Source organism: Aphis gossypii, chromosome 2 (assembly GCF_020184175.1).
Source record: "Aphis gossypii isolate Hap1 chromosome 2, ASM2018417v2, whole genome shotgun sequence".
Taxonomy (NCBI): Eukaryota; Metazoa; Arthropoda; class Insecta; order Hemiptera; family Aphididae; genus Aphis; species Aphis gossypii.
In genome coordinates, this window is record NC_065531.1 from 6,572,590 (window position 1) to 6,600,073 (window position 27,484).

General features: G+C 26.6%; 1 protein-coding gene and 1 long non-coding RNA gene across 7 annotated transcripts in view; both read right to left on the bottom strand.

Annotated features, from left to right (window-relative positions):
* Positions 1 to 414: 414 nt before the first annotated feature.
* Positions 415 to 9,342, bottom strand: LOC126550373 (uncharacterized). The gene is made up of 3 exons (XR_007604446.1): positions 9,152 to 9,342; positions 5,836 to 5,906; positions 415 to 5,036 (listed from the first exon to the last, which is right to left on the bottom strand). It is a non-coding gene; the product is annotated as an uncharacterized LOC126550373 (long non-coding RNA).
* Positions 9,343 to 16,895: 7,553 nt separating this feature from the next.
* The window catches only part of LOC114118976 (prestin-like), a 40,312-nt gene continuing 29,723 nt past the window's right edge, over positions 16,896 to 27,484 (bottom strand). Inside the window, exons 1-5 of one of the 6 annotated variants that reach the window (XM_050200356.1) lie at positions 25,330 to 25,437; positions 22,817 to 22,980; positions 21,547 to 21,642; positions 18,727 to 19,643; positions 16,896 to 18,373 (exon numbers count right to left, since the gene is read on the bottom strand). In XM_050200356.1, coding sequence (XP_050056313.1) covers positions 17,360 to 18,373; positions 18,727 to 19,629 — 1,917 coding nt within the window. In that variant the 5' untranslated portion in view covers positions 19,630 to 19,643; positions 21,547 to 21,642; positions 22,817 to 22,980; positions 25,330 to 25,437 and the 3' untranslated portion in view covers positions 16,896 to 17,359. Of the gene's footprint in view, positions 18,374 to 18,726; positions 19,644 to 21,546; positions 21,643 to 22,816; positions 22,981 to 25,329; positions 25,439 to 27,484 lie in introns of those variants that run through there. The other 5 variants (XM_050200357.1, XM_050200360.1, XM_050200358.1 and 2 more) reach the window with 5 other exon arrangements.

The following is a 27,484-nucleotide window of genomic DNA, read 5'->3' on the forward strand; positions in this document are numbered from 1 at the left end:
CAATTAGAATAATAAGTCGACGATTGTTCGTTGGTGGTAATTTTTAAACAATAATATCCTTTATAGGTTTTAAAAATGTATTAAAGGTAGTTAAAATAGTATCTTTAATTTATTTCTCAGGAATGAAGGTGAACATATGGAGAAATTAATGATATTTAATATTCATCTCAAATAATAAATATATATTTTTATCGTTTTTTAAAAATATTTTTGATATTTGTATCATTGTATCTCTTTATCTATAATATACTAATATATTATACATTTTGAAACTTGTATAGTTAATTTTACTTTAAACTTATTTAAACTTTCTGTACATTTTAAAACATATTTTATAATTATAAAATCAATAATATAATAAATAAATATACCTAATGAAAAAATTAACAATTATATTTGTATACGTATATCATACAAATAAATATTTCATTTAAGTAATTTCATAAACAAATTTTTAATTAAATTAAAGCAGTAAGTTTTTCTTACTTAATCTAGAAAAAAAATGTTATACAATAATTTTATTTATTGGTTTTGCAAACTAAAAAAACATATACTTACCTACTGTAGGTTTTTTGTTAATTTCATCATAATACACAATTACCTATTAATCATAACTACGTTAAAAACTGGATGATGAGACGGTTGAGTCTATAATTTTTGAGTAGTTAATTGAGTTATAAAAGATATATTGAACAGAAATATTATCTATATCGAATTATATACTTATAAATTATATATTATTATATAATATAATATGTTTGGTTAGTGGCTTACGACCGAAATTTACCAATCTACATAATATTATATACTACCACTACGCTTTACGCGCATCTTATTTCTGACGTAAATATATATCACACCATTCTGAACTAATTTAAATGGTTATCATTTAATGGTTACTTCTTATCTGGAGTTAAAACAAACATATACTATTATTTACACAATACAATTTAAAAAAGGGGGAAAAATGTATATTTCATAAAGTACTATATAGTAACATTACAAGTAGTGTATCATTGATTATACATAAATGTTGTCGGAAAGTTATGAAAAGGAAATAATATTTGATTATGACGACATAATATTGTTAAAGAATATTTACATAATTATGTTTATAATCTATAGCCTGAAGCCCGGAAATACGTCTAATAAATACTTATGAGATATGAGTTTTTAAATAATTTATTCTACGTTTAAAACAAATGTATATTTATTATATAAAAAGTACCTTCCATGGCCTAAAAGTATTTTTTTATTAACTAAAAAATATTTGTATTAATTAAACGTTTTCAATAATTATTTTCTTCCAAACTCTACATAAAAATTAATCATTTGGAACCATTATACTTAATTAAATATTATTTATATATTTTAATTATATGTATGTTTAGAGTATATTTTTCTAAATACTTTATTAAAATGTATTAACTACAATTGCAATGTTGGAGACACCATACAAAATAAAGGTGAGTAACTGCTTAAAACACTCTGTTGTGGAGTTGTTATCTGAGGGGTCATTTAAAATCGATGCGTTAAATTTAAAATTCAATGATATATCATTATATATGAAAAATAATTCTGAACAGAGACAGATAAAAAAGTAATATCTTTAAATTAATCTATATATTTTAAAATTGTTATTACCTACGTAAAGTAAAATCCGTAGTATTATAATATGTAAAAGTAAAAAGTTCCCATGAATAATATTTTTGTATTATAATAAAATAATTATTATTCATACTTAAAATTTATAATTTCGTCTAACTTTGAACTTAAAATGCATTTAAAATATTGTGCATGTGCACTTTTAATGTTATACGTATATCATCTTGAATCTTGTATTAAATATTCGAGACACAAAAAACACACATAGTTGTAACATGTCAATTCATTGGTTCATTCAAAACATAAAATATTTTTTCTCATTATTTCGAAAAAAAAAATTTTATCCGATCCTTGAAATAAACATATAATAAAATAATTAATTAAAGTTACAAAGATTCATATGTTAAAATATCAATATAATTAATTTAAAATTTTAAAACATAATAATTAAAAAGATATTTATACATATAGTATTCACTAAATGATTCCTAAAATACTGCATAAACTACACTAACTTGTCTAACAGCTCTATTATCATTTATTTAGATTTGTATATGTCTTATTCGTGTTGTTAAAATTTAATTTTCAGCTGGTTATAAGTAGCATATTTTTACTTTACTATAATAATCAAGAATTATCATTGACGATACAGTATGTGAAGTTAATCCAAGTGGAATTTTTTTTAAATAAAATGTCTTAATTATTCATGAAAAATATTTAATTCAAATTTAATCAGCATTCAGCAGGCTACTCCTTTGTTTTATTGGAAACCAAATATTATATCCAAAATAATAAAATGCAGTATGATTAATTTATATTTATCTTCTCTCCACAACTCCATTGGCAATCATCAGTATTGAAGAAACGTTCATTTTTCTATTCCATTATAATAATATATTGGACAAATGTATTTATATATTATACTATCAAGATATTCATCTGACAAGTTATTAAATAACTGGTATCGCTCGAGGGAAACTGATATGGCATAAAAAAAATAATGAAAACATGAAGTGGCAATTATATAAACTAATAATATTTACTGTTATTTATTAGTATTATTTACACTACAATTAACGAAAATGTAGAATATTTTATTTATTTAAAATTATTGGTAGAATGTAATAAATAAAAACAGAACGTGTCTCTGTGGTGGTCTTTCCTATAGCTTACATTACGGAGAACTGGAAATCCCGGTAGCTCATGCATTGATATAAATTAAATTTGATTAAAACATTGAATTGATTGAAATAACTTGATTATCAAATATGTAAAATAAAATGTAATAAATAAAGCTAGTCGTCTAATAAAATGATATGGGTAAATTACTGTAAAAATTATAACATTTCTTAAAATGGTTCCGCAGTAAAAATATAAATAACATAGGAATAACAATGATATACATATTATCATTAAAAAAATAATAAAAATCAATTAAGAAAAAATATATACTTCAACATCCTGGCTATAAAAAATCATCTCTTCGAAATAAAAATTATTGATGAGATTAAAGTGATGTATGATCTTTTGTAACTTTCTAGCATCTTGAAAAAGTATCTCCACTGGGAAATCACTGACCACGGAAAATATTATCGCTATACTGACTAGAATTTAAATGAAACGCATAGTATAATCTTTATGCGTATTCACTAAACTACTAAAGCAGTAAAATATACTTATAGGCAGATGATCAACAATTTTTATGTCCTTTAAGATTTAAAGTATTTTACTTTAATTATAAGGAGCATATTGAGTATAGAAACGTAATAAGTAAAAACAAAAAATAGAAGAGGAAGTTTAACGGGCCGTTGTCATAAGTAGATGTACATGTATTCATTATTCACTATTATAGGTATATATTCCGCAGACAATTGTTGTACATGTAGTGTTATTTAACTGTTGTTATATCTACCTACGTCTGACGGGTGCACACGAGTGGTAGGGGTATACAATAATGGCATAGTTAACTAAGTTATAAATCATTGTTTTTATTGTCCACTATCTTAAACATGACGATTTTAACTCGTTTATTGGAATAATAAAAATAAATTTTATTCAAACCTATTAACTATTAGAGCTAGACGTGTTTGTACTTATATTTTTTTTTTTTAATTTTTATTATCACTTAGAAACAAATTATCTCTTTAAATAATTCTCTTTTGTTTAAGAATTAATAAGTAATTATTGAGTTCGAATGGTAATCACTACCACTCGGATTATTCTAAGACATTTTATTTTTTTTATTTCCATATTTGTTTTTTACCTGTCTCTCTCCCTCTTGTCTTTTACATATTCAATCGCGTGGCTTTCGGGTATTTAGATTTCAATAAGTCTTGAACATAAATTATCATCAATACAAAACATAAAATATCATAATGTAAATACTATATATATATATATATATATATATATGTATGTATAGGTATGTGTCAGGTGGTGCTCGTGATCTGAACGAACAAGACTGCAGGCTATTTGTTTATCATAAAGATGTAAAATATAATATTATTGTTCACCAAAGTAATTTATAGCACATGTGATTTATTTCTATGCTTATAATGAAATAATGTGGACGGTGGTAGTTCAATTACCTACTTACCATAATAATTTGTTGTATCTTATTATTATTATACCTTAATTTGAAATAAAAAAAACCTATTGTTAAAATATATAAATGACACAATAATACACCTAAATGTTTATTAATAAAATGCATTAATGTCATAGATATAATTTAAAATTATATTATTACTTTGATATAAAATTCGACGAGGGCAGATAATTTTAAATATGTTTTATTAGATAAATTTTTTTTCATTGTAAAACTGTATCTTATATACTACTTACTTTTTTAACCATATCACCAAACAGCCAAATTATTGTTCACAGATTATTAATTTGCTATAAATATAAAACAATAATGTATATTATTTATTTATTTTAAATAACGCACTGTTTTTATAAATTATATTTTATAATTTATTTGTTTAACTTGATACTTTTATCATCCAACTATGTGAAGGTGTATAACGTGTATCAATACTAATGTTTCTTGATATAGGTTATACAGTTTTTGTATAGTGGTAAAATATTATAACTAAAAAACTCATATGTGTATTTAAGTAAAATCTTTTAAAAATAAGATAATATTCATCTTAACTTAATAATCCAATTATACTAACGATAAAATTTATTCAATATAGTATTTTATCTTATGTGATTTTTTTGGACAATTGGTTTGAAGAAAATTTGATGAGCTGAATCTATTTATTCTATATTATTCTATATGCGATTTAACTAATAAATAACTGGTTGCCTTAAATAAATTGTTATTACAAGAACCAGTTTTGTTCCAAATACGATAAAAACGTTTAAATAAATATTTACACGGGCAAATCAATGAACTGATTGTGAATAATTATTCTGTAGAAAATCTGAAACACAAAATTCCACTCTAAGTATTATTAAACAACAAAAATTCTTAAAAAAAAAAATAATAAAATAAATGTCTTTTCAAAATAATATAAATATTAAATTCCCTTAACCAGTCTTTAATTTAATTAAACAAAACAATTATATGTTGTATTGGATGGTTAGTTTAATCATTATTGTCTAATGCTTATATGCGATTAAGACAAATTTATAAAGTATATTACAATTTTCGTAGATAAATAATAAATAAAAAATTTTTATTATTTGTGTGATGTATGGATAAATTAGCTCTGTGGAATAGTAAAGAGCAAAAAGTATAGATGATTTTCCGAGACGCAACCATATGACTGTCTAAAATTTAACTTAAATAAATTAAAGTAGGTACATCCAAATGTATTATTAGTCTAGTCAATTAATCTTAAAACCTGGGCAAAATTGCAACATAAGTTTTTCAACGGTTTTCTACTCTTAAATATGTCCTTATTAAAATATCGAAAATCCTCCAAAATCCAACCACAGGAAATAAGTGAAATTACCTACCCTAAGTATAAATATATAAATTATAATTTCAGATAAAATTCGATAGCCAGATAAGATTCTGTTAACTGTAACAAGCTAAAATGTTTCCCTCTACCTATTTATAAAATATTAGAAATGCTGTACAAAAATAAGAAGTCATGAAAGATGTTTGTTTTTAAATTAAAAATTGTATACGTAGATAAAATTATAATAGAATAGAAGAAATATAAATAATAATAAATTTTAAGAATGATAAATTATGTCATAAATTTATATACTCACAAAGCTAGTCTTTTGACTTGTATGTTGGATTTTATCGACTGCATGAATGTGTAAGATGTAATTTTTATTACCTACAAATTAAATTCAAGTCGATTAAAACAAGTATTGTATATTAGACAGTAAAAACCAACTGGATTTTACTATCCAATGTCTTAAACGTGTGTACACACATTCAAATTCAAATTTAATTTAATAATTAATGTCTCTTTAAAATACATTTTATAATTGTTATATATTATATAAACTCATGGTTACATATACTTCAGATGATTTGTAGTATCATTAATATTTGACATTGACCTAACATCTAACATTATTACGAGTAATAAAAATATTCATACATTTATAACTAAGTATATAAAAGTGTTGATAGGAATTTTATTATTATGATTATTTATTTATTTTTTATTTTTTGGATTTAATACGCATAATATTTAATTTAAGCCAAGAATTTTTAAGAGATGTTGGAATATTTAAATGTTAAAGTTCGATAAATTAATGCATATTTTGCATGAAAAATATTATTATTTTAACACTTTATTCATTGTTGTACATGATTAATGAATATTTATTCATACTTAGTGTTAAAAGTTTTATAATTGTATACTATACTAAAATAAAAAAAAAAAATTTCTTATTAAATATGCATTTATAAACTTATGAATGTATAATAACATAATATTTAAAGTTAAAATATACTTTAATAATTTATAATTAGTTACTTTTTCTTCGTTATAATATTCTGAATTAAATTTATTTTAATATTTCACTGAAATAAATAATGTGGTATGCTTTAAAATTTCAAATATTCTTAATTTTGTTTGTAGTTATAGTATTAAATACACATTATGTTTGAATTATAATAAATTTATTTTAACATCTATTAAATTTTATAATTGTTCAATACAGTTCTTCTCTTGCGCAACTCAGTTTATTTGGAAATATAAACCAAATCATCTAATAAATATCCAGTATTCGTGGATAATATTTATAATATTAAATTTTAAAATGAAAATACATTAATATATTCTAAAACAGAAATATATTATAAAAGTCCACTATATTTTATGACTTTTAATAAGTACAAATTATAAAATATACAGGGGCGTAATTAGGAGAGGATAAGGGTGATAGATCCCCCCCCCTGAGCCTTATTTTACTAATATTTTTTAGTAGGTACCTATTTATAGTTTCAAGTTTTTTTTTTTTTTTTGTACATAAGTAATACAATTTAAAGTTTTCTAGTAAAAAAAATCTAATCCCCCCCTCCTAGGAAAACTCCTAAGTACACCACTGAAAACATAATACCTATACTAACAGTTTTTATTTATACCATAAGTATATTATTGGTTTTACTAATTTTGGTAAGTACATGTATGGTTAATTTTTTTTAAATTAAATTACAAAACATTTAATCTACAGTATTACACACTCAAAGTTTTAAACCTACTATAAATAACAAAAAATATATATATAGGTAACTGAAAAACGAGTCTCCTAAGATACTCGTGAGCAGTAGAAAACCATGCTCACTAATCAAGATACATTTTTTGATGGTGATCTCAAATTAACATTATATTTTATACTTTTTAATTAGGTATAAGTGTATAAAAATAATAAGAAAACATTTTTTTTCTGAGAGATAATAATTCCATGAGAAATAAATAGTAATTAAATAAGGTGATTTGGTTTTTTATTACAATCTAATAACACACATTTTATTAATATCGTTAAATTTTCCTTGTATAGATTAAAAGTAATATGGCATAAAAATACAAAATAATCTTGTTAACACATAAAATATACTAATTAAAAACTAAAAAAATATGCTAAACTTCAAATAAACTGATAACTTGTAGATATTAGGTACTTTTAAAATGGAAAAAACTATTAAAAAAATATTTTATATGCACTGTAATCTGTAACTGTATATTGTATTAGTCTTTGAATAAGCTGATGGTAGTAGGTGTCTTTTCAAGTTAAATGTTAACTTAAGAAATCATTTATAGAATATAAATTTTTGAAAAAGTGTATGTTTATGAATAAAGGTAGAACAATGTAACCAATACCAAAATATACGTTTTTTTAATATACACAATATGGAAAAAATTATTATTATTTATCAATTATTATATTTTTGATAATAAAAAAATAAAATAAAAATTATAAAAAGTAGGTATCTATAAATATTTACAAGATTTATAGTATAATAATTAATAATCATCATTACTGTGGTCAAAGTAGTAAAATATAGCAAAACGCAATATTTACCTCTATCAAGGCACCACTATCAACATGTTAACACTGGAATACTAGGTACATAGGATTTTATTGCCACCACGGGACCTTTTAACTCTTTTACTAACTATAATGCAACTATTATGTTGATAAATTATTAACTGTGGTTACGTAAGTGGTAATTATGCATAAACTATAATTATTTAATATTATGATACCTACAAATATATATTAATTTTTTTGAAATCACATAAAAATACAACATTTAACATGGTTTTATTTTATATACATTGAACGGTGTAAAGAACTCACGAACCCGAAAATACCGCCATTAATTCAAGGACAATATTTTGACTTTTGGAAAACACTACTCATAATATGATCAAAATATTTTAAATGCAATAAACTGTAATTTAAATAATTTTATAATAAAGAAATAGTGATTCGGTTAAAAAGGATTTTAATCATAGTTTGTGCTTAATAAAATATATTTTTTAACATTTATTTTATTCTTTATAATTCTTTTTAAGTCTGAAACGTTGTTGAACGACCAAACATATGACTAAAAAGAAATATACAAAATTTGAATTGCAAATGAATAACCACGAAGAGGAAACATTTAACCCATCCGTTACTATATACTATAATCTAATAAAGTAGCAGTAGTTATATTTTTTTTACATTCTTGACCATATTTTACACCAGGCAAAGACAGTGAGTGGAAATTAACATTTGTCGTATTAATTTATTAGTTTTTAATTTTTAATTATTATTTTGCTATAATGTGTTCATTATTTATGACATGATGATAAAAATTTCGAGGAAAACCGTTAGCGTATGTATGTTTTAGTGTTTACAAGTATTTTCTGTTTAGCGATTGTTTAAATGTTTGAAGAACAAAACGGCCGATTTTGTATACACACGACTACATGAGTATATGACCTATTCGTTATTATAATATTTACTATGCAGTTTCTAACACACGCCCAAATGCTTTTCTCTTTTATAGTTCTGTTTCAGCTTGAAAGCGTATTAAAAATACCACAGAAATGTAATTTATATTATATATTCTACTCACCATAACACCTCGTCGGCTCACGTTTATCGTTATTATGATATTTTCTCAACATCCCGCAATAAGCTTCAACTCTCCTGAAAGATATTTAAACAAATTCGCAATAAAAATGCACCGCTATTTATTTATTGTCTAGGCCACAGTTAAGTGCGTACTACTGCGAAACCATCATGAACTTCAAATGCAATCTAAGTTAATCCATATTATATTATATTACAAACAATAAAAACTATAATATTATTAATACATCACGCGATATTATATTATATTATTATATAAACATGTCATTTAACTGTTCAAACAAAAATCTTAAAATATATAGTTAAAGTGATACTCGTAAAATTTATCTTTATACAAACATATTACATAAAGCGTCATATTTTTATTTTACACGAACAAAGATTACCTCTGTTTGTAGCCCGTGTGTGGGTTGTTAAAGTCAGATGGTGTAAATGAGTCGACTTAAATGATGGCATACAACTGCTTTTCGTCACAGTTGCATTACAAGAGAGAGTGTATAAATTTATGAGCACTTTGGAAAATGAAGAAAAAAAAACGCTTAAAACCCAAAGATATATTACTGAGGTCTGAGAACTTAGCCTGCGTGAAATAATGGGTATGAAAAATATTAGGCACTGTCAACAAATATAAATACACTGCTCTGGAACCTACATTGCCATTGAGTTATTTTTGTGTCTTAACTCAAGTACCTATATGTTATATAGGTATGCGAGTTAATATTCAATATATTTTATTGTTAGAGTTGTTAAAAAACGAATAATACTTCACAATACCAACAATTTAACATAAATTATAAAATAAATGGCGGATTTTAAAATATCTAAAATTTAAAATTTAAAAACTTCAAGAATTCAGAAATTATTTAGAGTTTATAATAATGTTTAAAATTATAGTACTTTTATCTTAATACACCTAGAATAAATTTCAATTAAAAAAAAATTATACACGAGCAGTTATTAACCCAATTTTTTTAGGTTTTTTTTGTACCGATGATATAAAATAATTAATTATACTGTGTATAATGTACATAATACATTAAAAAATATTATATACGACTGTATTTTATAAATTCACATTTTTAATTACTGTAAATGCGCCAAATTATATATTATAATATAAAATAGATTATAGGATTTAATTTATAATTTATAAACTATTCTGCAATGTTTAATGCTTCTATCAAATTCAAAACAGATAAGTAGTGTTTATACTAATATATATATATATATATATATATATATATATATAATCAATAAATAATAAGTGACTTGTTTTCTTTTGCTTTTTGAAACTATTTTTTTAAAAATTCCATAAAATAAAAAATTGTGATTTGATTAACTTGTTTGATTTATTCATCTATGGCCATATTTTAATAGTTTTACCATTATTATACATTATTATGGTAAATTAACTATTCTTTATTAAATTTGCAATTTTATACTTTTATGACATTTAATTAATAAGATAAACATTTTTAACTTAACTTACAATTATATTCATTATATTATTATTCTAAACGTTATTAAAATTTCTCAAATGATTTATTATCTACGTTTATAGTCTAAACCAAGGTGATATTGTGTGTTTCACAAATTTTGAATATTATTATATTTTTTTTTAATATGATTTATAACATAAAATTACTCATGTTATATTAATATAACTATATTCAATAAATGTTGATAATCGTTACTCATAAATTTTGTTTACGAGCACTTTAAACTTTAGAAACGTCCAATAAACAGTATACCCTCTTTATAGTCAACTGAACTCTGTTTAGAATTGTTTTTAAAATATACAATGATTTATCATTACTCTAAAATGAATTATAATAATTAATAACATATACCACTAATCTGTGCTAAGCAGAACGAAAAGTGACAAGTGTCTCCACATGGTTTCTTTATTCTGTTCGCCTTTTCATTTTAATATATTGGAAAACAATTAGTTATTTCAAAAATATTAAAATAAAACTAATATAATATATATTATATTTGAGTTCAGAAACTTTTATCTTATTTAGATATTGTTCTTTGTTAAATAAAAAAAATATGAATAAAAACTGAACATAAACATTAAATAAGAAATAACATTCAAAAATTAAAAAAAAAAATAAGTATTCCGAGTTTTTAATTTGAAGAATAATCAATTGTAAAATATTTTAATTGCTTACATAAATTTATTAGAACTTATAAACTGTTTTTTGAAAAATAAATTTGTAAATATCCAACTAAAATTTATTATTACTTTAAACTTTCAAAGAACAATGAGAGTACTTTTGAGTTTTAAGTTTTCAATCAATGCTTTTAATGATTAATAAACAACTAAAAAAAATATTTTATCAAATAAGAATACAGAATGCATACGATAGTATATTACGGAACACGACATATTATTTCAATAATATAAGACAATTAATTGTGTATAGGTATACTCGTAAATAATGACTTCTTTTATATTTCACCATCTTTTTTTTTATTTACCCCTATTTTGAATACTATTTTCAACTACTTAAATAAAATGTTATACCTGTACGTTCACTACGAATTTACGTTAATATTTTGGACTATCTACAAATAATATAGTAATTTATATCCTAAAAATGTATTCCTTTAAGAACATGTGTAAAAACATAAAATTATAAAAATAAAAGTTCAATTTTTTATTCGTCGTCCTAAACCAAAACAAATCAAGTAAAAAGTTTAAATCAAGTCATCATTTGTAAATAAACAAATGTTGTTTAAATTATTTGTTTTTAAAATTAATGTAGAGCAATGTTAGAAATTCAACGATGAAATTAAAAACCTTCCAACAAAATGTTGTTAAAGGACCGAAAACGAATCAACGAAAACCATTTTGTTAAATTGAAGATCGAGTAGAGAAGTCGGATAAAATAATTTATGATACAATATATGAGTACAAAAGTTCTTTTAAGTATAAGTGTATAATACATTAATACTTGATATACTGCAGCAAGTATATAATAAACATAAAACATAATATACGAGAACACAATATGTTTGTCTTATACTCGACGGAAGGCTAGAAAACTATTGTTGTTTATTATCTTGTTCTGACTGATAAGTTTCGCTACGGCTGAGGAAATCTCCTAAAAAGACTTTTTATCGGTCGTTTTGCGTTTCGGAGGTCATACTTTATGATGTGTGTTTTAACAATAGACGCGTAAATAAAAACGCACAACACGAAAAACTTTTTTGTCGTGTTGCCAAATCGTTAGGCGATACCAGCTCAGTATAGAACGCTTAAACACTGATCATCGCTTTCGGGAGGCGATTTTAGACATTTAAAGTCTCGGAAAGTGTTTTCTGCTAAAGGACACTATATAATATATTATATATAACCACTGCGCTGCAGACGTTTTGCGGAAACCGAATTACACCGTTCGATCCGGGGGAAACAGCGATTGTAAAACGACAAGCGCACACATCAAGTCTCCGGGCACACGAGTCACTGTTTTACGCCCACGCACAGTGCGTATCCAGCTGGTTCCCGGTCAGTGTATACATTATTACATAATCATTCACGTCGGTTGGGCCTCGTCCAACGCGCGCAATTTTAATCGCGGTGGCTATAACGGGTCGACTCGGCGTTAATTGCACGAGACCGTACAATAAAATCATGATATACACGCATATAATACATATAATAATAATAATAACGATAGATCGAGATAATATGATGTTCGAGTTTTTTTTTTCCTTTTCACCGCACAAACGTCTCTTACGATATCCTTCGTCCGAGCCGACGTTTCGTTCTCGTTCGCCGCTCACCGGGGTGGCACACGCAGTGAATATTATTCTCGTAGGTACGATACAAACGTCGTGGACAGTGCGCCAATAATTTACACGACACGCGCGTGTGTAGGTCTGCCCGTCTCGAGATCCGCCGCGTCCTTACGGCGGTTTTTTCCGTTTTCTTCTTCTCCCCGGCCAGCTCCTTCGCATATAATATCTACCGCGTAAACCGTTTTGCTTTTTGAAATGCCATCATATCGCGTACACACCCGTCGCTTGACGATGGCTGCCCCGTGTGTATTTCACACGCACAGAAAATAAACGCACGCACCGCCATCCGCAAGTTTCCATATTTTATTACGACGATATAATATTATTTATACGACACGGCAACGCAATAGAAGCGCTGTCGTTGCCGGTCTCGCCGGTGATATGATATAAACGGCGAAACTATGAAAATATTGCTCGCCGTATAAGTCCTCGTGCCATCCGTGCCGCACAATGTTTATTCCAGCAAACCGCGATAGATCGTAAGCTGTTGTCGCAATATTACGGATTCAATTCGACACTGAAGTATTATTTATTTCAACTGAAGTTCTAGGATTTCATTAGCTACCTAAAAGCATAACACGTTTTATTCAAAAAATTTTTTTGTAAAATTATCTAAAAATCAAAATTTTAAACGATTTTGAGTGGTATTTAAACAATAATACTATATCATCATCATTCATCATACACCAATAAATATACATTTTGAAAATTATTCTTTTAAAATTTACTGGGATAAACGATTTGCATTTGGATCTTATGACAGACGTTCTATTGTAATTTCCAAACCTACGATGAGATATAAATGGAGGTCTATTTGTCTTAAAGAAAAAGTAAAAATGTCTACTTTTAGATTCTGAACGGAGTGATGAATATATTGATTTTAAAATGATATGTGTGTGTGTGTTTTTTTTTGTGTCTGTCATGTAACGTTTTGGAGCAGTAAAAGTGCTTCGATTTTTAAACTCAGCCCCATTTCTGAATCTAGTTGGTACTTTGGGAGGTCAACAGTAGAAAATTTTCCAATAGTTCCAATAGTTTTTAAAAGCATCAGGAAAAACCCTAAAAAGTAACAGAAAAACAAGAATTTTTACGCAAAACCAGTTTTTGACAAAATCAATAACTTTATTATACGGTAACTCAAAAAATAATAACTATACGTACTTGAAATTTTCACCAAATGTTTATGTTAGTGTTATTTATATACATTTAAATTTTCAAAAAATTTTGATTTTTTTTTTTTTTTTTGAGTTATTTATAGACCATTGAAATTTTCGATATTTATGAGAATTTTTATTTGAAGTGTCGATAAAAAAATGTTGAATGACGAAAAAAATTAAAAAATTTAATACAAGGTTCTTTATGAGTTGTTCTTATTGTAGCTAAAAAAAAAATAAAAATCGTAAGTTACAATTTTTTTTATTAGCATTTAAACTTTGAAGTTCAAACATTGACGAAAATTTGTCAAAATCATGAATATTTGCAAATTATTTTGTAGGTATAATTTATAAAAAAGTTTGCATAAGTAGCTAAAAGTTGAAAATTTAATACAAGATTTTTCATAAGTTTAGTTTACAATAATTATAAAAGAACTTAAATTTTGGTGTATTCAGACCCATTAAAACATAATCCACCACCTTTTTCACCAACCACTGAAAATTATATCCTAGGCTGACAAATCATCTTCGTTCAGAATCGTTTTTCATATACAATGATACCTATCATTTGATTCAAATTTAACACTCCTATAATATATAATAGTGATCCACGCGACAGCTAATGTACAGCAAAGCGTTACCCATTTACCAGCTTTTTTTACTTTTTTTTTTATGAATTTTTAAAAACTTTTAAAAATTTAAAGTGACTAACTTTATTTTTGATCTGAAATTCATTGACATATACATGTACTCGTATTACCGATATGGGATATTGTTTGATAGATTCACTAAATAAAACAAAAAAATATTCTATAACATGTACAGGGAAACCTATATAGCTATATACTTGTATATTTCAAATAAATTTACTATTATAATATAAAATAAAAATATTAGACAGTACTATCTTTATTAGGGGTGTATTAGATTTTATATTGATGTAACTTCTATAATAAATTTATTATACATGTTTGTAAACAGATTAATGTTTATTTTAATATTATGTAGGTACTTAATTATTATGAAAAACAAAAATGTAAGAACGTTATATCGTTAATCATAGTGTCCAAGTTTTTATAAAGTTTATATTAAAGCAAACATAAATTATATAAATAATATTATTAGTTAAAGTTTATAACTGAATAAGAAAAGTTAGAATATTCTACAGTCACTATTCATATTGCTTATAATATACTGTAAGAATTATTTTATTTACTTAGAATTATTTAAGAAACTTAAAATAGTTTAAAAATTATTCAACATATCGTGAGCTATGTAAATATTATTATACATGAGTATAAATTCATTCATTTATTCATTTCAATCATTAAATTATTGTAAGTACCTACAAGTAGTATTTGTATAAAAATGTTTTAGGTACCAACTCCTATAAAAGTTGTATATTCAGAGGAAATTGTATTGTAATATTTTATTTATTTAAAATGTTTAAATCTAAGTATAAAACGTATTTTATAATTTTTTAATTTTGTATTTTATATTTAATATAACCAATATGATCTAAGTATAATTATTCAATAATAAGTAATTAATAAATAAAAAAAAAAAAAATGCTCACTACTTTCAACTATAACAATTTATACTGTTAATAATAAATATATTCTTAAACATGTATAAACATATTTAACCACGATATTATACTACTTAAAAGTTATAACTTAATGTGAAAAGATTATTGAACCAAAAAATCCTATAATGACTAATAATATAAACTTTGCCTACGTCGTATACGTTAGGAAGTTTTACTATTAATATTGGTACTTTAATTAGTACGCAAAATACGATGGCATACAGTTATCAAGTCTATATCGCTGTACCATAATATATTATAACAGCTACAAAAAATTAATTTTCATTCGTTTATGTTTAGATCATATTTAACTTCTGAATACAGTATAACTATATGAAATATTGTTCTTTCGTAAAAAATAATATTAATTTGGTCTGTTCATTTATTTCAAAACAAAGTGATGTAATCTAAAAATATTAAAATAATTTCTGTAAATATCATCAAAGCTTAATAATGTATTTATTAAGTAAGTAATTTTCAATTTAAAGATAATAAAACTTAAAAGGCAGAATTAACTAATGTTTTAAAAATATGTAAGTCTAAAAGCCTAAAAGTCGTGAAATTAATTATTTGATGGAAATATTAAAATTAAAATAGTAAAATGACAATGTTTAATGTTTATACTATACAAATATTTAACTTTTGATACGAAATGTATTAATATCACATGCGATGTCTCTTATTTTACAGTAACCAAGAGTTCCAATCGCGTGCCGAGTTGATTTTACATACTAAAATAGTAAATAGTAGTTACCCAAAGCATAATAATTAATAATAAATTATATCCTAAATATAGTGGTTGACTTTCTCCACTAATAAAAGAATAAGTAACTAAATAACACTATTACAAATTCATCAAAAATTAATCGTAGATGGTTAATAATTTAGGTCAACCTATTTTTTTTTAAATAAATAATTTTCACATTTTTTGAAATACAAAAGTATTAAAAAAAAACACTTAAATTAATTGTAATTTAATTACATATTCTAGTAGGAAGTATAGATTAAAATAACACTATATAAATATAAGTAGTCTATAATACTTACACTATTTATTGTAATTATACATAAAGTATGTAACATAATCTATACTTAATAAAGTGTTGATTTTTAAAAATAATAATATTATAGGTCGTTTCTTAAAAAGAATTAATTAAAAAATAATAAAAACAACTATATCGGTAGGCGTAAGTAATGCATTTAGACTTTGAAAAAATTTTACACAATTTACTTATATTATTTACGAAAAAAATGTTTTGACATAACAATACACCACACACGCGGAACGAAGATAGTACTTACTACAGTATTATACGGTCTACGACAAGTAAATACAAGAAAGAGATGGATAAAATTAAAAGTTACGCATCCATATTTACGTAATTACTTATTATAAATACAAGATAATTATAAAGAAACCGAATAGCTAGCACGATTAGTTATTTCAGTATAAATTTAACAAAAATATTCGAGTTTTTATCGATGTTAAGTTGAGTTAAGTTAAGTTAAGTTGACGGCGATTGTATCCTTCAGTAGGACGCCGTTCTTTACGTACAGAAATCAAACGAAGATTTTTTATTAAAAATAACAATATTTACATCAAATTTATAATTGATTTAGGGTTACTATAACAGTGTGGAGGTCATATATGTATCGAATTTTGGATGTTTTCGATTCTGCACTGGTGATAGACGACTGCGTCGTGCACGGTCGGGAAGAATCGCACCGATTTCACGTCGTTATTACAACGGATGTACTCCAACGAGCTGTCCGGCACGGCGGCCAGATACACGTCATACCCGTCGGACATGAGCGATTCGATCGATTCGGATAGAACTTTCACGCCGGCCTCGTCGACGTACTGGAGGGCTGCCATGTCGAGGACTACGCTCCGAGGTCTGTCGGTCATGGATCCGTCTTCGTCCCTTGTCGCCTCAATCAGTTTCCTCTTGAACGTATACCTGTTTATCACGTTCACACTTCCGGCGTACCGGACGATCTTGACGTAGGGTATTTCGACGGCGACGGTGTACAGGTCTAGCCGCACGTATAGGTCGGTGTTCGGCAACCGACCGAGCACGTACACGTCGGTCAGCACGCCTTTGACGAACACGAACAACAGTGACATGGCCACGCCGACCACCATCCCGAAAACGGCGTCCAACAGTACGACAGTCATGTACGTGACCATCCACACGATTCCGTCAGTCTTGGACTTGCGCCATATTTCCGGAAAGTCCAACGCCTTGAGTAGGATACTTTCGAGTGTCACCGCTATGATGCTGGACAGCACGCACCTAGGAAGCGGTTCGAAAACGACGCCGATCCAAAGCAGTACGACCACTATGATGGCCGCGGACACGATGCTGGACATCTGGGTCTTGCCGCCGATCGTCTTTTGTGCGGCGCTGCGCGACGGTGACGCTCCGCAGGGCAGGCACGAGAAGAACGAACTGACCACGTTGCACAGGCCCTGGGCCAGCATCTCTTGGTTGGCGTCCAACGGGTACTTGAGTTTCTCCGAAACGAGCAATGCCAGCGACATGGTGAGCGAGTACGAGACCACCGCGATGACACAAGCGTCCACGAACACGGCCGAGAACAGTTGGACGGGTGGCACTTCGAACGGCGGCAGGCCTGGTTTGATTTCGCCCATCTGTAATATAATTATGATTATCGTATCAAAACGATATTTAAGCGTTTCCGGTAAGGCGATAACAAATCCTTAGAAGTAAATTATGAGGAATTTGTATGCATCTATGTATTTAATTATAGGTTTAATTTGTCTAACCATACATATGTCTGATTGAGTGAAAATGTAATTAAAAAAATTTAAAAAAAAAAGCTTATTCAATGATAAAAACCAATCAAGATTTGTCAAATATAAGTCGTCGGTCGTCATTGACTAGTTTTAAAAAAACAGAAAAATATTAACATAGAAATATTGGCCACTTGTCAACGATTATTAAACAGCCATCACGCGAATGGCAGAAGCTAAGCGATACTTACCTGATCCATGTTATAGTCCTGAGCGATCGTGGTCACTTGGAACAGAACGGTAGCGAAGACCGTGACGATCAGTTCGATCGGCAGTGGCATGCACAACCTGCTGTTGATCCTCTCCTTCAGGTACTTGCCGTACACCAACAGGATAGTGACAGTGATTACGGACACCGTGGTGGTCGCCCAGTTAATGGTGTGGAAACGGTCGAAGAAGTCGTAGAACGTGTACGGCACCTGCATCATGCCGTACCGTCGAGCCACGTTCACGCCCAGCAACTCCTTCAGCTGAGAAGTGAGAATTACGACGGCTACGGACGCGGAGAAGCCACTGATTAGTGTCCCCGACAGCACGGTGCTCAACAACCCGAGTCGGAAGACGTACATGAGCAGCTGAACGAGCCCAGCCACCAAAGTGACGGCGGTCGCCACTTGGATGGCCGTGTAACCACCGAGTGTGGGGTCGTTCTTGGCGCCTTCGGTCGTGTACGTAGTCACCACTTTACCGGTCATCAGGCATACAACGGACAGCACTCCCATCGTCATGTGACGGGACGTGCCAAACAGAGCGTACACCAGCACGGGGAACACGGCCATGTACAGCCCGACGGTGGGTTCGACGTTGCCGAGGATCGAATAGCCCAATCCCTGTGGTATGTTCAAAACGGCCACTGCCACACCGGCCATCGTGTCTTCCATCAAGTCCTCGGACCACCGGTAGTTGAGGAACAGCCAGTCGATGGACGGTATGGTCTTCCGCACGTAGTCGGAGCACTTCAGTTTTTTCTTGTGCAGTTTTTTTGAGCCCGACATTCGTACAGCAACGCTCGTGTTATTCGTGCCATTTATGGGCAGCCTGTCCATTTGGTACACTGACCGCTGAGTGTTGATTTCTGCTTGAATGTCCGTCATACCAGCCTTTGTGCCTAAAAAAACATCCTTATGACACTAACGACATTTATTTATAAGCCTATTTTCAAATCCACTTGCACCGCCTACACTAATTTAATATTTTCGATTCGATTAATAAGGTTTTTGTTTTTCGAAATTATTATAATATTAAAAATATATAACAAAAACAAACGTACACACACGATTGATAAAAGTCAATCAAGTATAGATCGAAATAGTGGATTTTCGGTGCATAATACCTATTAAACCGATAATGTTTCATCGTTTTGTTTTAAAAGAATGACTGAACTTTTTTTATCTAATAGTCTCTATGGTAGTATATTTTTTATAACACTCATTGCATTAAGAGTTGTACTTATAAATATTAATAATTTGGACTCTGTACTTCAGAGGTAGATAATGAAATGTATATAGGTATATATTAAATGGGTTGTATAATAGTATAATGATAAAAATAACATAATTTATTTATTTAGATGTTTTTTTAATTCATTTTTGAAAATAATTAATCATCAAATCTTGGTTTTAATAATAAATAATGATGTCTTACAATATTTTAAACCTTTTTGTAATTGATCTACTCAATTCGTAGATATCAGTTAAATTTTCAGTGATTAATTTTGATTTAAATAGTTTCGATATTTTTCTGATTAATCATTTACTTAGGTACCTATTATAATTTATAATCAATAATTAATCAGTTACCAACTAGAATGTGCATAGTGAATATATGTACAGTATCCTTTTATACAGAGAGTATGATTTAAAACATTATACCTTAATGGTTATTATTTCCAATTCATGCAAAATTGCAAAATACATAGCCCCGCTATCAGATGAGACCGTCCGTCATAGAATATTAGTTAAATACTTAAATATTATTCTTTAATCTAAAAATACAAAATATACTATTGATATTTTTCTGTATATTAGTGTATTTTATTCAGCTATAGTACGTTATATATTTATAGAAAATGAGTAATTACTAAATAATTATTCGCCATAAACTTATATTGTAACCTTATAGAATTATCACGATCGTATTTATGCAACCAGTAAAATACAATTTTACAAACGCTTTAACTTATTTTGAAATATAAAAAAAAAATAATTTTAATAAGTTCTAGTAGTTATTTACTATAATATTCAATACTTGTATTCAATTTTGTAAAGCTAAAATTTGTTGTTAAAATAATTAGAATATGTGATAAGTGACAGCTACTTGTACTCACAATGGTCAAGAACTAACGGTTAAAAAATTGTTATTTTGTAACATTAAGGAAGCATTTTATTTTTTATGTTTATTTATGTGGATTGTGGGGATATAAAATATGAAATGAATTATTAACTGTGATACTATTAATTGTAAACATAAAACAATATATTATCATAATTTAGTTTTTATTTAAAAAATTTGTTACGGCGTGTTTAAGAAATATTTGAGTACGAATAGTACGATGTATTGTAACCTTGCCGGTCCCCACAGTAATAAATAGTTGCGCGTTGGAAGGGCGATAACAAACAAGTACCATGATTTATATTATTAACATAAACATACTTGTGTATTTTTTTTTTATGAATTTTAACAAATCGAGAATTAATTAATTCTGTAACTTCATAAATGTCTATGACATGAGAAAAGTAATAATTTGTATAATTCTCTAATTCTAAATAAAAATAAACCAATAAGGAACCTAATTTATTGTTATTAATAACCACCAAATACAATAGAAATATTTTGGTAGAATTATTTTGTTAAAAACACACAAATACAATAAACTTTTTAAATATATTATTATAATACATTTTAATAATATTATGTTCTACATTTGTAAAGAAATTAAAATGAGTCATTCCTTTTGAACTATTAACACAACTTTCCAACTATTAAACTAAGTACTATCAAAAATTACTTACTATTATAGGTAGGTGAAAGTTTCAAGATCCATTAATTATTTATTTATGAATCACTGATCGATGGCAAATAACAGTATTTTATGAATAAATCATATTCTGAAATGTATTAATTACCAATAATCATAACAATTAAAAATATTAACTTAATTCAACAACATTTGTTTTTATTCATCTGAAATTAGAATATTTAAACTATGAATAAATATATGACATTTACATTCTGCATTCTGCATACGAATGTCATACCAATACCTTGAGTGTAATAATATAGCATAATTATGTACACTATTTACAACTTACTATTCACGGTAGGTACATAAATATAGGTACCTTAATTAATTTAATCCATATAATGCAGTAAAAAAAAAAATAACTATAAAGATATTATATTTTATAGAGTTAAAGCAAATACAAATTTATCAAATTGTATTACCTATATAATCTTAGTCTAATATTTTTAGTCACAGTTATATCTTGGTATGTATGTATTTATGAAGTAATAAAATTTATTTAAATGATAGGTTATAATAGTTTTTATAATATAATGTTATTTGAAAGTATACTATTTATGTTACATACTTATTTATGAATTAATATCTGAATAGATTGTTATCTCGTAGTTACAGCGATTTTTTTGGTTTTCTGTTATATAGATTATAGTTATATAAAGTTTTGAAATTCAGTAACTAAAGTAAATTAAATCACTTCAAGATCTAAATATTTTATATTTTATTTTTATTTTTCAATAAAAAACATATTTTGCTAGCTACTCTAATAGGCTTATCTATCATTGTAATTCTTTACCAGTCAATAAATGTCATTCACTTTAATCTATGATATCATTTTATATTATAATTATTAGGTTTACGGTATTGCAGTGTTGTGTACCTACATTGTAAACATAGGCGCAATTAGGTGGTGGCTAGGAGGGCTTAACCCCCCGGCCCCCTCAAATATTATTATTATTTGTAGATACTTAATGAAATAATAATTTATTATTATATATTTCATATTGTATGCGTCTTGCATATATAAACACCGCGGTGCAGTCGTCTCTAGATTATCGGTGGTTTTTTTTAACATTAATTGTATTGTATAGAATAACTATTATTACCTATGTATATTTATTAATGTTGGTATAGGTACTATATTAGGTTAGCTAAGTATTGTAATATTAAATGATTTATACTTTGTCAAAGTTCAATGCTAGAGAGCAGTCTCCCAGTGGTAATAAATATTTTCAATTGGGAAATTAGTCAAATGGACTTACTTCAACGGATGGGTTGGAGCTGACAAACCGATAACTCAATATTGTAAATTGTAATAGACACGTCCAGTTTCGAAGAACGGTTAGATAAGTTGATATTCTTGTTTGTATTTGTATTTTTTTATTTTCTCTCCAATTCCAACCTTTCCCTCCCCGGACAGTTCACACTAAACAAACACCACATCGCCGGAATAATTTATTAATTATACTATAAGGTATATAGAGATTGGTTTGAGGAAACAATTTATTCGGAGTTTTGTATTAACCGCATTCACGCGGGTCCCAAACCAATAAACCATTAGAATATTGTAGCTATATATCCACTATAATACTAACAACTAATACAAACTAGACCGACCAGAGGGACAACAACCACGATACAGTGGCATATTTATGATTATGACACGCGGGCACAGAAGTCGGCGTGCCGTTAGTATAATTCAAACAAGAAAAGTCAATTACCGAATGACGACGACGTGCGTTGTTTAAACGTACATTAGTTATAGGTATTTAAATTTTCGGTTCCGTTTGTGTGTTTATAATAATATATTATTTTGTATATTATGCAGATAAAAGAGTTTAACAAGCGAGGACGTCGATGGTTGTTTTTTACTTTCGTATTAGCTCTTAAATAATATTATGTTCGACCATATTTGTACTATTTATTGATGTAGTTAACTATAAAAAGTACAGGTATACGTCCTACATATATTATAATATTTACAATCCAATATGAAGAAACTAATGATAATATATAATATGCATAAGGCAAATATACTATGTTATAAACTTACAATATATTATCATTAAACTCACATATATAGGCAAGTTTATGGTAATTATTGGTAATTGGTAAAGTAGTGATCGTCGCGCCCCGGGTTATCTATTTGTCTATATTCGGTTACTATATGGAGTCTAATTAATACTCGCAATAAATAAGTTTTCGGCTTGGGAACTTGTCAAAGTGTATAATATAGTTTTTAATAAAAATAAATATACAAAACATCGATTGATTAATCAAATAATATGTCACACATATAGCTATTTAAATAATAATAATCGTATTGTATGTGCTTATACGATGATAAAATATTATTTGTATTTTATGCTAAACCTTTGTTTTTATGAACATACATAACGATAAGGTCAAATATATTATTGACATGCAAAATACAATACATTTGACTTTATTATTTAAAATACCTATAATATACTGCGTAAATATCATAACTCATAAGTAAGAGGTACCCACTTATTACAACCTCTATCTGTACTGAAAATACAATAGCTAAAAATCATATTAGTAAATACATTTCTTAAATGAACGTCATTTATATGCTGCAGAAGAAGCACCTAAATTATTTGTTCATAGGTAAATTAAAAATCCTAAAAAATGTGTATAACAGCCAATTTCAAAGTGTTAATAAGGTAGGTATAACCTAACCAGTCACATATACACTTCAGTTAGTGTTATTTTAATAATATGATCATAAAAAACTTAGCAACTTCACCCCCACAAAATTATACATGTTACCACATAATATTTAATAATAGCTTTGTACAATTATTTATTTATTTATCAATATATGGCAGGCGGAAGCCCGATTTAAATATAAAAGTTATTATTTACATAACAAGATTATAAAATGATATAAGACTACGAATTATATATATAATTACAACAAAAAATTACAAATAAACTATAATAGGTAGGAGAAAGAGTGGTCTAGATTTGACATTACCTAGGTAAATATTAATTTATTAATACAAAATTTGAAATATTGATTAACAGTAAATATCATAAACAACACTAGTGCTAATTTCAAAACTGGGGGTAGATATTAAATACGCTTCACTTTCCCTAAATTTTAGACTACTATGATATGAATATTAACTTTTGACCATGCACACGTCATGTTTCTAGTAATGCAACTAAAAATACCCCATTATTATTATATACTAAAAAATAAATAAATAAAATTCATTGTTTAAAAAAAAAAATAGAAATACTGGGAGTAAAATTGATAAACTATAGTATTAAAAAGGTACACAAAATCACATAATAATTCCTTTAATGATAAAATTTAATTACAATAATAAACATGTCTAGGATCATGATTTACACTAATTATCAAAAAACAGTTCAAAAATGAAACAATACATCAAAAACGTATCCAACCTCAAATTATTCATACAAAATGGCTCAATCATTTATTTAAAACGTATTCAATATAATATAATATTACTAACAAAAAAGTCCTTATAAAATGTAACTTACATTATATTTTTTTTATCTCAGTAATAATCAAAGCTTTAAGTTTTTTATTGTAAACGTTTCCGTCAATCACTCACTCAAATTAATGAATAATTGGTTGTATACATAAAAATGCTTTGTGTGTGTGTGTGTGTGTGTGTGTGTGTGTGTGTGTGTGTGTGTGTGTGTGTGTGTGTGTGTGTGTGTGTGTGTGTGTGTGTGTGTGTGTGTGTGTGTTTTTAGTCAATTTAACCATACATACTTCATAAGTTCACTAATATTTGGTTAGAATTTCAAAGTCATAACTGTGATAAATAATACAAGTTAATTAATGAAATAATTAAATGCAAATATATATATATATGACAAAAACTTAATTTTCCAAAAACAAATTATATAAATATAAACAAATTAGGTAGTTACCTATGAAAATAAAAACAAATAAGTATCTATCCAACCACTTGGTAAATAATATAAAAAAACTCTGATCTAGTTATAAATATAAAAATAACATAAGCAACTTTTTAACAACATAAAAGAAATATTAACACTTGGTAATCTTTATTATAATCTTTATTATATTATAATAAAATAAAATAAAACAACTAAGTATAATTTTTATATTTTTAATTTTTTAAATTAATTCCTAACATTTTTTTGAACTTTGTATAAACATACTTTACCTAATGAAATTAACGTAGAAGATGCCAAGAATAAACATACTGCCTAAAAACAATAAAAGTAATAGTGATAAACTATAAGGAATTTGATTTTCTTATAGCTATACAATATACAATCTATTCTTTGATTTTAATCCTGTGTTAATAATTAAAATAAAATTGTATGTTTCAACTAATTAAATGATAAGAACAAATAGATATATTCTGTAAAATCAATAAAACAATTCTTAAAATACCATAACTACTTAGAAAAGGTTAAAATAAAAAAGTCAAGTGGCACTCGGGGACTGCCGCGATAAAGCTATTGCAGTAATTGCATATTAACACGAAATAAGAAGTTAATAAAATTTAATAAAAAAAAATAATAATAATAATATAATATTATATTATAAAATATAGGTATAATCTATAATATAATATAATATTATTATATTATTTTTATTATTATACTGTATATCGTCGCTGAAACTGCAACACCGCATATCTCAAGATTTGATTGACAAAATGCATTTGTTTTTATCTTAATAAATAATTTAAAGAAATAATAGTTACTAAGTTTTGTTTATGCTTTACATATAATTAACACTATGCAATTAATACCTAAAATACATAACTCAAAAACAATTTTGTTTTAATTTATAGTAATAATAAATTAACACTTTAGTACTGAGGCGATTAGATATACTGACTGGTTTTAAGAAAATCAATAAAGACATTTTTTTTTAAGTAAACATGCGATTATGCGAATCATGTATATAAATGAATGACTATTTATTTTATCATCAAGGTTGGTAGTTTATAGCATTTTGGTAATTGTATAACACTTTTTAATCAAAATTGGTAATATTTCATGAATTCAGACTTTAATAAACATGTTTTTAGATTATTTTTAATTAAATTTTCAAAGTTATATATAGATTATAGATACAAATATACAATATTTTAATTATAGACCGATGATACTGATGTATAGCAATAGCAGCATTCATCATTGCATATTATTTGATTCTAATTTCAAACTTTTGTTAAGTATATTAATTAATTAATTTCTATTGTATTTTTTTTTTGCATATTTTTAGCATACACTTGCCATTAAGCGACGTTTTAGATAATATTATAGAACAGATTTATACAATTTTTAGTGCTATAAAATTCTAACCCTGATGAGTATGATTATCACTAGGTACATAATATGACTATTGTAAAATGTACAACGAGTGACTATGGATTTTCATCCCCTATTTTAACCTTTTCAATCCTCTTTATTACAACGAAAGGTAGCGTATGTATTTTTTCGACGTCTAATCTATTTTTATACCAAATGTCAATAAAATTGGTTCAGCGGTTTAGACGGGAACAGACAGACAGTTACTTTCAAATTTATACATAATATTATATTATAGTAGGGATATAATAATATACCCACGTATAATATTTATTTATTTATTTTTATTTAACTAATTCAATTTGGTAAAACTAGCAAAATATAATGTTCTCTTGTTATTTTTAGTCATCCAAGATCTTTAATAACACGGTGTCAAAAATTGAGCAGAATAATATGTTTATTATTGAGTGCGATGGTAATAACCTTATTATTTTATGATTTTGTAGACAGTAAGTAAAAATAATAAAAAAAACAAACTAAAATAACATGTTTTAATAAAATAACCTTAATGTATGTACAGATGATGAAGAACATTTTTTAAAATTTGAAATCACACTTTCTCAAATTTATAT